The sequence below is a fragment of the Pogona vitticeps genome, chromosome 2 (assembly GCF_051106095.1).
Source record: "Pogona vitticeps strain Pit_001003342236 chromosome 2, PviZW2.1, whole genome shotgun sequence".
Taxonomy (NCBI): domain Eukaryota; kingdom Metazoa; phylum Chordata; class Lepidosauria; order Squamata; family Agamidae; genus Pogona; species Pogona vitticeps.
This window is the reverse complement of record NC_135784.1, coordinates 284,979,487-284,994,911: the sequence shown is the minus strand read 5'-3', so window position 1 is coordinate 284,994,911 and position 15,425 is coordinate 284,979,487. Positions and strand designations below refer to the sequence as shown.

Genomic DNA, 15,425 nt, shown 5'->3' with positions numbered 1-15,425 from the left:
GAAAGCTAGTCCATCATTCTGTCCACTACACCACACTAGGTACCTCCCATATTTCCCACATTTACTCCCCATAAAAGGATTGTCAGAGGTAGAACTAGAGAAAGAAAGGAAAGAAGGGGGGCTGTGGGTTGGAGTATGAATTACACTGCCTCCAGTATGAATGATGAAGTCCCAAATCAATCTGCAGCCCCTGTGTGAGCACTGGCTGTGTTTTGAATTGTAATACAGGCTGCGAATCCAATCCAGTGTAGTTGCAGCCTTAGTATACCCTATGCCCTTCAATGTGTACTATGGAAGATTTAATGCTGGCTGCCTCAAATGCTCTTGATGTTGCCTGTTTCGGGACAAACATCTGAGATATTTATTAATAGTACAGTACAGTGGTACTTCTGACATGAAGAAAGAAAGGATGATCTGGAGGTGTATAGAGAGGCTTTATTTGCATCCTGGTTGCTCAGGCAGGAAGCTGGGTAGGATTCTTAACAGCTTTTAATGATGCCTTATCTGTTATCTAAACCATCTTGTTTGACCCTCATATGGAGCCATGGCTGACTGTAGCAGTGAGTGTGGGTGGTAGGTGCATCATAGAATATGCCAAGTGCTGATAAATGAAAGGAACAAACAGGGATGGCCCAAGACATTTAAAAAGTGCATGCGGTGCCCTACATTGGGAAAATGGGGAGGGTCATACTGCCTCTTTAAGGGGCAAGCTCAGATGGGCTCCAACCTTGTAGGCCATGTTAGATTTCCATTCCAAAAGGGATGTTTTCACTTTCTTTCAGAAACTTATAGGACCATTTGGGGTATAATCCTGGACCTATATGATTGTACCGTGGAATGAAGGTAAACTTGTTCAGTTGTGTGGTTATTTTTCTTTTAAGTCTGCCCTGCTTTGCAGAATGTAAAGGAGTTTTACATTCTGCCTCATTTAACAGAGGTTAATACAGTCTTCCCATTGTTAGTGGGAGAATAAACTTGGCTCTATGGCCTGGATGCAGCATCCAACTGCAATTCTAAACCCACATCTGTCCCACTAAACCTTAGGTAAAGGTTCCCCTTGAAATTTAGTCCAGTCATGTCTGACTCTAGGGCGTAATGCTCATCCCCGTTTCCAACCTGTAGAGCCAGCGTTTATCCGAAGACAGTTTCCGTGGTCACGTGGCCAGCACGAGTAGACAAGGAATGCTGTAACCTTCCCACCAAGGTGATATCTATTTATTTACTCACATTTTACATGCTTCCAAACCGCTAGATTGGCAGGAGCTGGGACAAGCGATGGGAGCTCACTCCGTTGCGTGGATTCGATCTTATGACTGCTGGTCTTCTGACCCTGCAGGACAGAGGCTTCTGCGTGTGCCACCACGTCCCCGCATAATTTCTTATGATAAAACTTCTCAGTAATTATGCATAAAATTGCTCTGTAAGTTAGCTGCACTTAGTTTTGATTGAAATCAATGGGGCTTAAGTCAAGCCTACTTTGATCTATGTCATTTGTAGATGTGTGGATCTAATTTTATAAACAACCTCAATCTCACCGACCTGGGAGTATGCCCCATTGAACATAATAGGATTTACTTCTGCGTAGACATGTACAAGATCATGCTGTCAAGTGTTATGCTTTTTTTCAACTCTGCTCTTGTGATGCATCTGGAAAAGCAAAGGAGTTTGTCAGTAATACATATTTCTACCCTTCATTATATCAAGTTTCTCACCGTTTTGTTAACACAGTGGAATGTTGTGGCTTAAAGCAATGAAATGTATTTATAGATGGTCAGCATTTGTATTTGTTGAGCATCTATAAACAAGCCTCCCAAATGACAGGCAAATACAGGAGGGGTGAAAGACATATGCAGACAAAATGCTTGGGGCTAAATTCAATTGTTAGGCGCAATCCAAGCAGACCTGCTTGAATGCATGAGACCTAATAAGTCAACACCTATGTAAGTCCCATTGATTCAAGGAATCTATTTAATGGGGACCAAACAATTGGATTTTGCCCATGGGCTTTGTAGATGCTGTCCCTCGTATCTGGTGTGTATCCTGTATGACCGAGATGAATAAGGTGTAGCTTCTGGACCATATATTTTACTAAAAACAATAGGCCACTAAAGAAGATGAAGAGGGTTTTCCCCCAGTTTTTTTAAAAAACAAAACTTTTTCGTAAGACAAAAATTAGGGGGGCGGTCACAGGATGTGGCCCTGGAAGAGGCAGGGGTGGGGATGTGCAACTCCTGGACCTCTGGAGATTGCCCAGCAGAGGTCTGGGGGACTGAGGTTAAAGGAACAGAGCCAGTCCTACCACGAGACACAGGGCCAGTTAGCCACCCCAAATGAGATGTCACAAAAGGGCAGCAGGGAATGCCTAGTTAACAGAAAACTGATATTTCCTGCCAGGGATGTGGAAAAAATGGGGGATTTTTTATTTTGCTTCACTTCCCCAAATGTCTTGGTTGGTTTTGGATATTATACAGAAACAACTTGAGAAGACACCATTATGCTATTCTGCACACTGACCTGGGCCAGCCCTGCAAAGGAGAGTCAGAGAAACATACAAAGCAAACCTGCAAGGCTGGAACATCTTTCTTTTTTCCACTACCGATCCCAGCATCCCTAAAGCAGCATGCCGGCCGACCATGTTGTCTGGGTGTTCCGATTACTATAATCAAAAAAAAAAAAAAAAAAAAAAAAAAAAAAAAAAAAAAAAGGGAACCTTGCCCAGATTTCAGACACCCTTCCTTCCAAACGGATCAGCCAGCCCTGGTTGGGACCGCAGGGTGTCCACGCGGATCCCTTTTGCCAAGGTTACATAATTGGACTCCTTCCGGGGGCGCGCCCCCCCCTTTCTAGTCTACCAGCTGTTCCTCCGGTCCGGAGTTAATGAACGCCCGGAGGTGCCAAAGGGGAGGAGGTTCAGGCGGGTTGCGCTGGTGCTGCTCATCGCCCTCGCTAGGCGGCTCCGCTCCGAGGCTGGCGCTGCTCGCTTGGACCCCGACCCGCTACTTGGTTGCCGGTCCAGAGGAAGCCCACAACCAGCCTACTCCCCCCAGCCGCCTGCCTCGCTCTCCGCCCGCGGGACGGAGGTTGCATGGTCCCCCCCCCACACAAAAGGTCTCTCGGTGCAGACGGGGAGAAGTTGCTGCTTTTCTCTCCGGGTGGTGGAATCAGGAGTCTCGACCCCTTCCTCTAGTCTAAATGGAATTGTACGGTAAGGTAAGCCCCCTTTTGCTCACTTCCTAAATCAAGGGGTGGCTCCTAATTTTTTTCGGGGGGGGGGTTGCTTGGAGCAGTCCAGCTCTTCCTGAACCGCCACCGCGATCATCCGTCACCACTGGCAATGGTGGTGAAGGATGATAGGCGTTGTCGTCCAACAGTAGCTTGGGGTGGGTGGGTATCCTAGTTGTAGCACTTGACTTTCTTTCGTATCGGACTTGCCGGAGTCTAGACTCACAATAAAGCACCCAAGGGTGCCTGATCTCTGACGGACCCTGGACAGCCATTCTGACGAGTGCACGGCATTGAGCCTAAAGCGCCAGAAATTCCGAACCCGGGGGGAGAATGGGGCGGTGTTGCGGTGAGTACAGACGAGACGACGGCGGGGCAACCCAATTCACTTTTCTCGTATCCTCCACGGAAGGATCGTGGGGAGGGCGTGCCGAAGACGGGTTCTGGAGGAGCCCCTATGAAAGGGAGCTGCCTTATTTTACGCGGCTCCCCCGTGGGGGAAAAGGTTGGAAACTTTTCCTCCGAGCCCGAGGCGAGACGGACTCACCCTCCAGCTGAGAAACGAGCGAGGAGGAGACACAAGCCGTCCAAACGCTCCTGTTTCGGTTTCCATGGAGCGATTGCCTGCGAAGGGGAGCCGAGGGATGATGGGGGGGTGGGGCTCCAGGCGGGGCGGGCGAGCGCTCCTGGGAACTGTAGTCGTGGCCAAGGCCGTTCTCCCTTTGATCTGGGCCGGAGAAACCCACCCCCACCCCGGACACTCGCACTACAACTCCCACAAATCGCCGCGAGGGGCGCCCTGCCCAAGCGAGCCAAGGCGGGGCCGGCCGTGGACAGCTCCGGTGCTGATTCGCGTGCGCTTGTCCGTTGCGCCCAGCCGCCGCCGCCGCCGCCGGTGGGGTGCTGCTGCTGCTGCTGCTGCTGCTGCTGCTCCTGCTCGTGCTGCCGCTGCTGCCTCGGGCAGGCGTGGGGAAGGCGGTCGGCGGTCGCTCCGGTCCGAGGGGCCAGTCGTCGTCCCAGCCCACGGCCGTGCGGGGGGAAGAAAAAGACGCGTGGCGCGGCTGACAATGAGGCACGAAGCTCCGGTGCAGGTCCGTCACACCAAGGGCGGGGACGGGAACCTTGGGCGAGCCTCGGAGAACTCTAGGCGCGCACATCCACACGTCGGGGGGGGGGGGGCGAACCGAGAGAGAGAGAGAGAGAGAGAGCGGGCAATGGCGCTTGGGGAGGGAGGCGCGCTCTGGACAGAACAAGAGCGCGCCCGCGCGTAGCGGATCCCATTGGAAACTCACTCAGCTGTGTGATCCTGGCTCGCGATTTATTTTTAAGAAATAGGGGTGTTGGGTGGGGGAAGGGAAAGGCTGCTTCCAGGCACACATCCTGTGGATATTCCCCTTCCTCGTTATCGCCTTTCCTGGTCACACCAGACCTCCGCGCTCCTTCCTCTTGCGGGTCAGAGAGGGGATACTTAGTGCCAAAAATTTCTGATTAATTGCTGAGCGGATCCAACCTCACAGACGGCTTGCCATTGGCAACCCCGTTTCCTCCTATCAGAAACGGACTCCCAAAGACACCACAGCATTTTCAGTGAGCGTTAGGGCTCTGGGGTGGGGTGAGGAATGGGCTCCTCTCTTTACAGTTTATACTGGATGCTAAATTTTATTTTTCTACCTTATTTTATTATTTTATTAGCATTTGTGAAGCTCCTATTAGGGCTGCCACCCTAAATGCTGCGGAGTGAGCTCCCAATGAAAACAGGAGGATTTCTGAGAGTACAGCTGCATGAACACAAGGAGCCATCCTATGTGCATTTACTCAGAAATCCCACTCCATTAAATGGGCCCCATTCCCAGATAAATGTTGAATTGGAGGCTTAATGTTGGAGCTTCAATTTAGGTGCTTTCCCTGATGTGGCATATTTTTGCCTTAAGAGATGATGGAAATCTAGGACTGCTCAGTTCTTTTGTATGGGAACTGAATTACAGCATGAGTGGCATGAGCAATACATAATGAGTTTTGTGCCACAGGTAAATCAAGAACTAATAATAGTAGCAGGATTAATGTTTAATATATCTGAAGAAGATAGTGATAGTACCTTGTTATGGACATGATCTGAAACAAAGAATAATATTATGAGTCGTGAAAACTGAAAGTAATCCTTCTGAAGATGTGTGTGAAAACTCTTGATGTTTGTTTTAGAGAAACAAAATACAGCTCAGCCCATTGATATATAAAGAATACACATTTTTGTAGCCTAAGGTAACTCTTATTGTTGAGCCATCATAATAATGTACATGGTCTTCAAACCTATACACAGTTTTCTGAGAGTAAAAGCAACTGAACCCAATGGGACCTACTTCTCAGTAGACAATTATATGGTTGCACAATTAATGTCCTTATTTTTTTCCTATATGGCCACACCAATAACTTATCGTTAAAGTGGCATTTCCACCATGCAAATATTGACAAAACATATGTCATTCTGCTACTAGAAATCTGGCTAATAGGTCTTTATAGATGTGTTGTGAGCTATTAAATGCTTGGCAATGCATTGATTTGGCAAGAATGTTTTCTTTCTTACGATTATTTTATGGCATTATTCCTTTCAACTTCAAAAATGAAAAGAAAATTAAATCCTCACTTTGGCATCATTACTTTTTTATTCATTGTGGCCTGTATCACATTCTCAATAGCATATATTGGGTGTGTTTGACTTTATAATAACCTCATTCATATCAGTTGTGCTGTGTTAGACTGCATGAGACATGATGCTACATGCTCAAATCTTTTTTAGCCCAGAGGAACCTGCAAGTAGAGAAAAATAATTATTGTAGAGCTGAATACATAAGTAATGAATATTCATGTTGTATTTTAAATACATTTAAGTATCACATAAGTCAGAAGAAGCAAATTACAAAGGTTCAAATAAAAATCCTCTTTACCTCAGTAAAATTCCTCCCTTTAAAGGATGCATATACAGTATTTTCTTAATCATAAGTAAAGGTGTGTGTTATTATTGCTGGTGGATTAGTTACAGGTGTTTCATAGTTTAAGACAATGAGGCTGCAGTCCTCTGTACACTTAGTTGGGAATAAATCTGTAAATGTAGGTGGACTTACTTTCTGAGTAATCAAGCATAGAATTGGGGAGTACATGGTTGTCACCATATACAGTGCAGCTGTTTGCAGTTGCTTGAGGGTAATTCCCATTGCATGAGGTTGCTCTTGATCAAACATGAACAGAACTGGGCTGCATAGAGAAAATAGTGGAGTTAAGGTAACAGGAAAAATATGTGATTTCACATTGTCTTAGTGCACATTCTATTGAGGACAGCCCCCCCCCCCAAAGATTAGCCGTGTTCATCTTTTGTAGCTAAGATAACCTAAGGTCTTGTGGCACCTTGCAGACTATCAGGGATGTTAAAATAAATAAATAAATAAATGCACAATCAATCAATCAATCAGTCAGTCAGTCAGTCAGTCAGTCAGTCAGTAGATTGATTGATTGATTGATTGATTGATTGATTGATTGATTGATTGATTGATTGATTGATTGATTGATTGATTGATTGATTGATTGATTGATTGTGTGCACATTTTCATGGGTGGAAATACAATCCTTCTGAAGAAATCAGCAGCAGTCCAGAAAGCCTCATGCTGAATAAAATGTGTTAGTCATTAAGGTGCCACAAACCTCTTCAACTTTATTTGGAAAAGATCACCATCATCATTACTGATATACATAACGAGACATTAAGAGATCTGAACCTCAGGAGATTTAATATGTAGAATAAAGGCAGGGAAACAAAATGAAAGGAGGAATGAAGGCATGGAAAGGTAGGAGGCAAAAATTTGGTTAGTCCAATAGAAGATACTTTGGAATAGTTACTGTAAGCTCAAGGGAGGAAGCCAAAGATGCAAAAAACAAAAAACAAAAAACCTGCTGGAAATGGTGAGTTTGGAGAAGAGACTTAAAGGAAGACAGGAGAGGGAGATCACATGACAACATTCTGGAAGGGAGTTCCAGGGAAGTGGAAGGAGTTTTCTTGCGGGAGCAGGAGATCCTTGGTCAGCTGAGGGTGGGGAAGCTGAATAAGCAAAGTTCACAGAAAGACATGTATCAGGATAGAAACACTGAAGCTGAGGTTCAGGCCAGTCCATGGAAGGTTCCGGAAGTATCGAAAAGAGCCTTGCTTACATTCTGAGAGTGAAGGGAGAGACATTAAAGTAGTTCAAGTAATGGGGTTACACTTAAGGCCTAGAGCCATGATTGCAATATAAACAAAGCATGCAGCTTATATACCACCATATATGCACTTAATGCACTCTCTGGGCCATTTACAATGTAATTATGCAGGACTATGCATTGTTATTGTTCCTCCCCCCTGCCCCAAAGGGAGCTGGTCACTCAGTTTACTGACCTTGGAAGGATGGAAGGCTGAGTTAACCTTGAGTTGGCTACCAGAGCCCATTGGGATAGAACTCATGTTGTGAGTCTTGACTGCAGTACTACAATTTAACCACTCCACCATGCATCTCCTTAGATAGTGAATAATTTTGGATTAATTTTTTATCAAGAGTTTACAATTTTAGCTCAGTCTCAGGTTTCCATTGCAAGTTAAAAATACTAGCTTTTCCTCTCTCCTTAGACAGCAAAAGTGTTCCTTTTTACATAAACAAGTAGCAGCAAAGCTGTCAAAAAAACCCCAAACTGTGGGGGAAAGGGAGCAGTGAGGTGAACTAATAATGCATTTGAAAGCCTCCTGCATAATTATAATTACAGAGCATCTAAGACGCTCTGAGATATGAAAATGCAATCAGGCAAAGTACTTCAGATTAGCATTTGAAGATCACAAATATAAACGCTTCATCTCTCCTTCCACCACTACCTCCCTTACTGAATGTATCTAGAACTATTCTATCTAAACCTTCATGTAATTTCAGATTTCATTGTGAGTTTGTTTGATAGTGGATTGGGTTTTAGTTTTCTGTATGGAGATTGACAGTCTTCGCAAAGGGGCTAGTGGGTTGATTTAATGAGTTGCTTCCTTGGGTTAATTTTAATTTGTTAGTAAAAGGAAACTCAAAGGTTAGAAGTTCAGTTCCTCACTGTGCATCTCAGAAGAGCCAGCCTGTGTGGTCTTGGGCAAGCTACACAGTCCAGGAAGAAAGAAATGGAAAACCATTTCTGAGTACTGTAAGATAAAGGTTCCCCTTGACATTTTTAGTCCAGTCGTGTCCGACTCTAGGGGGTGGTGCTTATCCCATTTTCAAGCCGTAGAGCCAGCACTTGTCCGTAGACAGTTTCCATGGTCACATGGCCAGCATGACTAGGGAATGCCGTTTTACCTTCCCACTGAGGTGGTACCTATTTATCTACTCGCATTTGCATGCTTTCGAACTGCTAGGTTGGTGAGGAGCTGGGACAAAGCAACGGGAGCTCACTCTGTCGCATGGATTTGATCTTACGACTGCTGGTCTTCTGACCCTGCAGCACAGGCTTCTGAGGTTTAGCCCACAGCGCCACCACATCCCTGTCTCTGAGTACTGTAGTACCTAGAAAATCCTGAAAGGGGGTGCTGTGACTTGGTGAAACACAATTATTATTAATTAGACATTAATAGGAAATTAACTAGAGCTGTATTCACACACTAGACATTGTGAACAGCAAACACTTAAGGAGATAAAAACACACTCACTTCTTCCTTTGTCATCAATCCCATTGCCCTGTGTGTGTGTGGAGGGTAATGGAAGCTCTTCAACAGAATTAGAACTCTGGAAAACTGGAGTGATGAAAACAGGGGAAAATGTGATGCAGTGTCCATGGTTTCTAACACCTGAAAAGAGCTTCAATCGTTTCATAGAAAACCATGCATTTGTTCAGTCAGGGCTCCCTTTCACAGGAACTCTGTAAACACATTAAACTGAACACAATTACTGTCTTCTTTTTAAACCTTTGCACTCAGTGTATAACTGATTTAAGGGCAGGGATTACATGTATACATGCGACCTCCTCAAGCAGTTGTTCATGTCTTCATCACCAATATAGTCCTGTTCAAATGTTTTCTTTGACAAACATCTGAAAAAGACTTTTGATACAGAGATAGTCCATATACTGTGTTCCTTAAATCTCTATGGATTGTAGAATTAGATAAAAAGAATAGCTTGTTTATTTTCCAGTTAGTGTGAGGAGCCTGAGGTAGCATAGATGGTTCTTCTTCTCAACGGACATCTCTGTGAGATAGATTAAAATGGGCTGCAAAAGTATGACTGTCCCCAAGGTCACATCCATTGGGCTTTCTGTATGAAACTGGAGATTTGCACCCAGCTCACCCCACTGTCTTGTCTGACACTTTCACCCAGGAGTGGGAGACACATGCCTTTATCTGTGTCTACCTGAACTGTATCCATGGGGTGCTTCTAACTATGTTCCATCAGGTCTACATCTCTCAATAGCCCTACCCAGAATAGCCAATGGGTGCAGAAGATTGCGGTCTAAAAAGGTCTTGATGGCCATATGTTTGCCACCCTGCTTTACTACTGGTCTTTTCAGCTGACAGACATGCTGATGAGTTAAAGGTGGTTCCATTAATCAGTTTCCTCTGTTACAGTAACTAATTTTAATAATCATGTGACATCAGATCAGTGCCAACTAACCATGCCCTTTGCCTGAGTTTCCAAGGGAATACTAACAAAGTGGTTTGCCAGTCCCTTCTACCATAATTCAAGTTGGATACTTACTAAAGAAGTCACCATTTGGAAGAATTCTAATCCTAAAGGTTGGCTTGGATCAAAACTTCCTTTAGCTCAGACCTAATTAATTAAGCTGGCTTTCATTGGTTCTTCTCTGTCCATATTTATCAAGGAATACCATGGCCTGCTCAGATGTCCTGGGAACCTCAGAGGTAAAAGATGATCTGCATTCTTTGGACCATTTCTCCACTGAGTATTGTTAGTTCTATTTTACACATGTAGATTTACTTAACATCTTGCCGTTTTATGTCTTGCCAAGTTTCTGTTGAACACATGACTTGAAACATTGTGACTGGCATGACATTGGGAATTCAGAAAGTCTCATATGTCACATCTGATCTGTGAAGGTCCACCTACATAGCATGAAAGTAATCTCCAATTGAATACCAGTCTGCTTCATCTGAGATACCCATGACCATCTGAGGTATGGGAAAAAGCAGATAGATGAGTCATGATTCCAAAAACTGATCTTGGAGTTGCTCGAAGTTGAAATGAGGTGGCTAGAATCTAAAGTTTGTTTCTGAATAAGCTTCTGACATCAGTGAGGCTGGAGAAAGAAATGACTGAGGAAAACATCAGACTATGATGTCACAAATGTCTCTATGGTATCAGTATCCACCCACCCCAATCACCAACTGTTCCTGCATAATGAAGGTTATATACAGGAAAATTTGAGGACATTTGTTTGTAAATCCAAGACCAGAGATGAATCCTATCCACATTAAAATTCAGACCAAGGGGAAAATGTAATCAGGATGAGCCATCATTAATGCAGTGAGATAAATAACATACTGCATGGAGTTCTAAATGCATATTGGCCACCAGCCATGAAGATCAGAAATATTGGTACATTCCAAGATGCCTTAAATTTGCTAGTGTCATTTTTTACAGCCTGTGATTGTAGCTGGCAGATTCTATAACAACAGAGATGGGTCACTTGCAGCCACATAAGCACAAAGCATTGCAGGTCCCACTGAAGCTAAGACACATTTTTGTATCTCTGGTAGGTAATTACTGTGCAATTCGTAGTATGTCTGAATGTTGTACATAACAAGCTAAGCATTCATGAATAGGAATTGAGAACATCTGGCCCTCCAGCTGTTGTTGTCTTTTACCAGCTCTAGCCAAGCCAGCCAATGTTGAGGAGTAAGGGATGGCATTCCAGTAACATCTGGTGGCCATAGATTCCCCACCTCTGATTTAGAGAAGCTGCATGTATGCCGCAGAGTGAGCAGTGTAGTTCAATTAATTTTCAAAGAATCCATCAGTGTTCACAAATCAAATATTTGGAAGGGAAAGAGTTGTAATTTTAGAATGTCAAATGTGAGAAGCAGAAAATGAGACAGATTTCCCCTCTCTTATACTTGAAAGATTTTAGTAAGAAGAATAAAGAAGGCAATGATATGTATTATCCTTGCTAATTATTGAAAATGGGTGGCCATTATGATATTTTTGAAACACATCTGGCACTTGGAAATTGACAAAAAAAAATAAAGGAAGCACAACAAGCCTTAAGACAGGAGTAGTTTATTACATCAAAGAGCAGAATGGGAATTTGGTTTTGTGTGACAAAAGTTTATTTCTGTGTGGCAATACTAGTAGCAATTATTGAATCCAAAGGTGTATATGATTGTGAATTGTGATGATATATAAAGAACAGAAATTCTGTTCTTTGAAGTGCTCTGTGAAATGCCAGTCAATGAACCAAACTTCCCAACATCAACGTAAGGTATCACTAGCCAAGTAATTTTTTTAAACACAACTGAATGGAAGAAACGTGAGATTGGTAGCTATCCAGCTCAACTCAGCACCTTGGCACATGATCTAGATTAGCTTGCATCATTTATACATTACTATCGCATGCAGAGCTGTAGCTAGCCATGTGAATTTGCTTTTGTTCAGACTCTAAAACCCAGAATTCTCCATTCTGGGAGTTCCACCTTCCAGGCTGGCACCTAAATTGCAGTCACCTGGAGGAAGACTGGTCTGGAAGGCCTCACGGAAAAGGGCAGGCTCAAGCATAGCTTGCTGTAGGAAAAGGAAGCTGCCCCAAGTAATTGCTGGAACTACAAAACTGAAAGGAATTCTGAAAGGATTGTGAGATTATTTTGTAAACTCTCCTCATGTTTATCCCCCTCCTGATGTTTATCCCTGCTGGGAAAAGTTGGACAACAGGAAAAGAGGAAGACCAAATATGACAAGGATTGACTCAATAAAGGAAATGTCCTTGAATTTACACGAGCTGAATTTCCCTTTTCAACTTCCAAAACCTGCCTTCCTCGCTCTCTTTGGTGTACGAATATGAACTCATTTCTCTATGATGAATTCCCAACTGTGTGAAAACAACTCTGATCTTCATATCTTTAAGCAGTGGCTATATTATTTATAAAGGAGTAAAAAAAATTCACATTAGCGTCTCTCGATATAATGAAGGTTTTATACGGCCACACAAGACAATGAGTGCTTTGAGGAACTCAGTGTTCCTCAGAAGAAGCTTATTAACTCTTGCTTAAAGAAAGTTTAGTAATAATGTCATGGGGCACAGGCTTCTATAATTGGCTCACTAGTGCGAACCCTTCCCTGCACTACATAGCCATTGAGAACTGCTGGGTATCTTCCAGAGCATCTTGAAGACTATGGCTGGACAGGTTTCAGACAGCAGGATCAACTCTGAATTCTTGTTATTTGATAGAATGCCAAAACCCACCAACCAGAGCAAAGTGGAACATACTGACTGAAGTGCTGATGTACACTTAGAATTACAAAAATCCTCAACACATGCTCTACTCATGCTCTATCCCTTTTCAGTATGAGAACTGTGCTTCCAGCCCTGTTCTCCGTCTAAACATTTTCTTCATTTGGGACTGGAGATTTTGTTACTGATGCCACAACTATGTTAACTACTGGTAGACCTTAAAAAACATTTTTTTTTAATATATAATTACCAGAATTTTTCAGCTGGCATGGCTACTGACAACTAGGAATGCTAGTTCAGAAAAGGTAACTGTTTTAATTCTGATACATTTAGGAGCCTGTCACCATTTACAACCAATCATTCAGATATCTACCAGTAAACCCAATTTGCTTTCTGCCTACCCAAACCCTCTCAGATTGAACACTGGTCCAGTGTGCTCTAGCCCCACAGATGGGAAAGTTTGAGAAGGAAATCTATTCACCAACAATTGACTGTAAGTTAGACCTCTCTTTGTAACAGGCATGATCCCTGAATAGGTTGTGGTGTTTCTTCACACAAACGTGGGTCCATGCCATACCTTGCTACCCAGCACTGCAGGATCTCTGAACTGAGGACAAGGGACATGTACCCATGGATGCTCAGGACTGGGTCAATGTGTGCAGCCCCACATTTAGCCTATCCTGGATTTTGGGACCATAGTGGGTAACAAAGGAAGAAAGTTTCCAACCTTCTTCCCCAGCATGTGATTTCCCAGTCCAGATTTAGGTCTTTTTCACTTGCTTTTTATTCATAACAGGAAGGGGAGAGAAACATAACTGCTAGTTGCATCTTTAAAGTACTGTTTATTATGTCTCAGTTTTCCCTCACCCAAATCCCACAATGTCCGTTGCTACTTGGAAAGCTCCTCCTGAGTAGGAACTGTTTGTACTAACTTTCCTGCCACTTAAAGTAGATCCAAAAACAATGATAGGGCTTCTTTGGTATTGGGTTGCTTTCTGACCTCTAGGCTTTGCACAGACTCTTCTCAGAGCTTGAGAATAATGTGTCAGTGTTAAAAATCACTACTTTTACATTAAACAGGAGGGCAAGCAAATTGATGCATCTAATTTTCTAAAAATAATGTTTTGAAAGTAATGTTAAATCATCATATCAGGGGCCTCATTCAGGATTTTTGTTAGAGCATTACTTTCAAAATGCAGTTTTAGGGAGCTGAGATGATGCATCAATTTGCATTCCTCCTATTAAACACAAAAGTAACGATTTCAATGCTAGCACTACTTCTAACATTACTCCCACACTCTGAGTATTCTTGGTAAAATATGGGGCGGTAGTGTTTCCTATTGATTTATCCCTGTTATTCCCCTGTCTTTATGTCATGGAGATCCCATAACACGTAGTTGTAATAAATACTAAGATTCTGTATGTATCGGAAAAGCACTATAAGCTAATTAACTACTATTAATTGTTTCTTTTTATTGTTGTGTACTTCCATGTGAGTATGCATTTCTGCTTCTGAGATCTGTTGGAGAAACAAAAGTGTAACACAAATACACACAAGACACTTTCTAAATAGCATCTTAAACTTCGAAAAGTATCCTTCACTATCTGTAGTGGATTACTTTGGTGACTTTAAGACTCTAATGCATTAATATTGCCTTATTTTATATGGAAGGTGAAACAGGAAGATGCAAAACATCTCATCATTTTGCTTGTTTATTCAGAATCCATTCCCCATTATGTTGGACTCAAGTAGGTTTGCGTGGGCCTTTACCTCTTCAGCCTGATCTTTTGCAGGTTTAGTTCAAAGGGGACTATAGCAGGACAGTTTGAAATTAAAACAAAAAGACAAAAGACAAAATTCCTGCCATAATGCTTCAACTAATGAAAGCACAGTAGATTGTTTTAGAACAACATTACGCAAATCAGTGTCCTTCTGATGTGCCAGACTACAGTTCCCCTCAGTCCCATCTGATGTCTGTGCTGTTTGGGGCTGATGGATTTGTAGTGAAACAGGTCTGGAAAGTGCAAGGCTTGGAAATGTTGAGCTAGGACCGTAGAATGCAGGATTCAAATTCCCATTTGGCTATAGCTATCCTTTGACCATGCATATTATTTCACATTAACATGTCTCACAGAGTGGTTGTGAGTGGTGTTGTGGGAAGGCCTGCCCAAGTTGTCCTGAACCTCCTTGGAGAAAGGAAAGGAAATGAATGTAATTAACAGAGCACATTGGACTCCTGCATGCTTTCAGTGCTTAAGCATCCTGTTGGATAACAAGTGCTGCAGCCACAGGCCGACCTGCTCCACTTATGGAGGAAATGCACAGTAATAACAGCCTTTTGGAAAGATTTCAAAACACAAATTGACATGGCATCGGGCAGGCCTTGGGGACAAAGAAAATAAATGGTAGGCTAGGACTATGGAAGGATTTATTTTGCCTTCTCCCATGGTCACCTTTTTCCTGAATTTTTTGTTTGTTTGTTTGTTGCTGCATCAGCATTTAAAAAAAAAATACACAGGAAAATACATAGACAATTTGCAAAACATTTTGTGCTTTAACATGTGTGTGCATTTTGCAAGCCATGTTCCTAAAATATGCCTTTTTTAAAATCTTACTTTCCCTATTTCATATGCAGCTTCCTAAAAATGAGTTTTATTATGGACAGCTCCACTGCAAAAGTATTCCTTTGAGAAGTGCAAATTTGCTTAGCTTTTGCTAAGATGGTATGATTCATACAAATGTCCCTGCTCTATCC

General features: G+C 42.9%; 1 protein-coding gene across 2 annotated transcripts in view; it reads left to right on the top strand.

Moving 5' to 3' along the window:
• The first annotated feature begins 3,053 nt into the window (after positions 1–3,053).
• RAB3C (RAB3C, member RAS oncogene family) overlaps positions 3,054–15,425 on the top strand; it is a 152,465-nt gene continuing 140,093 nt past the window's right edge. Inside the window, exon 1 of one of the 2 annotated variants that reach the window (XM_020811109.3) lies at positions 3,054–3,210. In XM_020811109.3, coding sequence (XP_020666768.1) covers positions 3,193–3,210 — 18 coding nt within the window. In that variant the 5' untranslated portion in view covers positions 3,054–3,192. Of the gene's footprint in view, positions 3,211–4,050; positions 4,314–15,425 lie in introns of those variants that run through there. The other variant, XM_020811108.3, reaches the window with a different exon arrangement.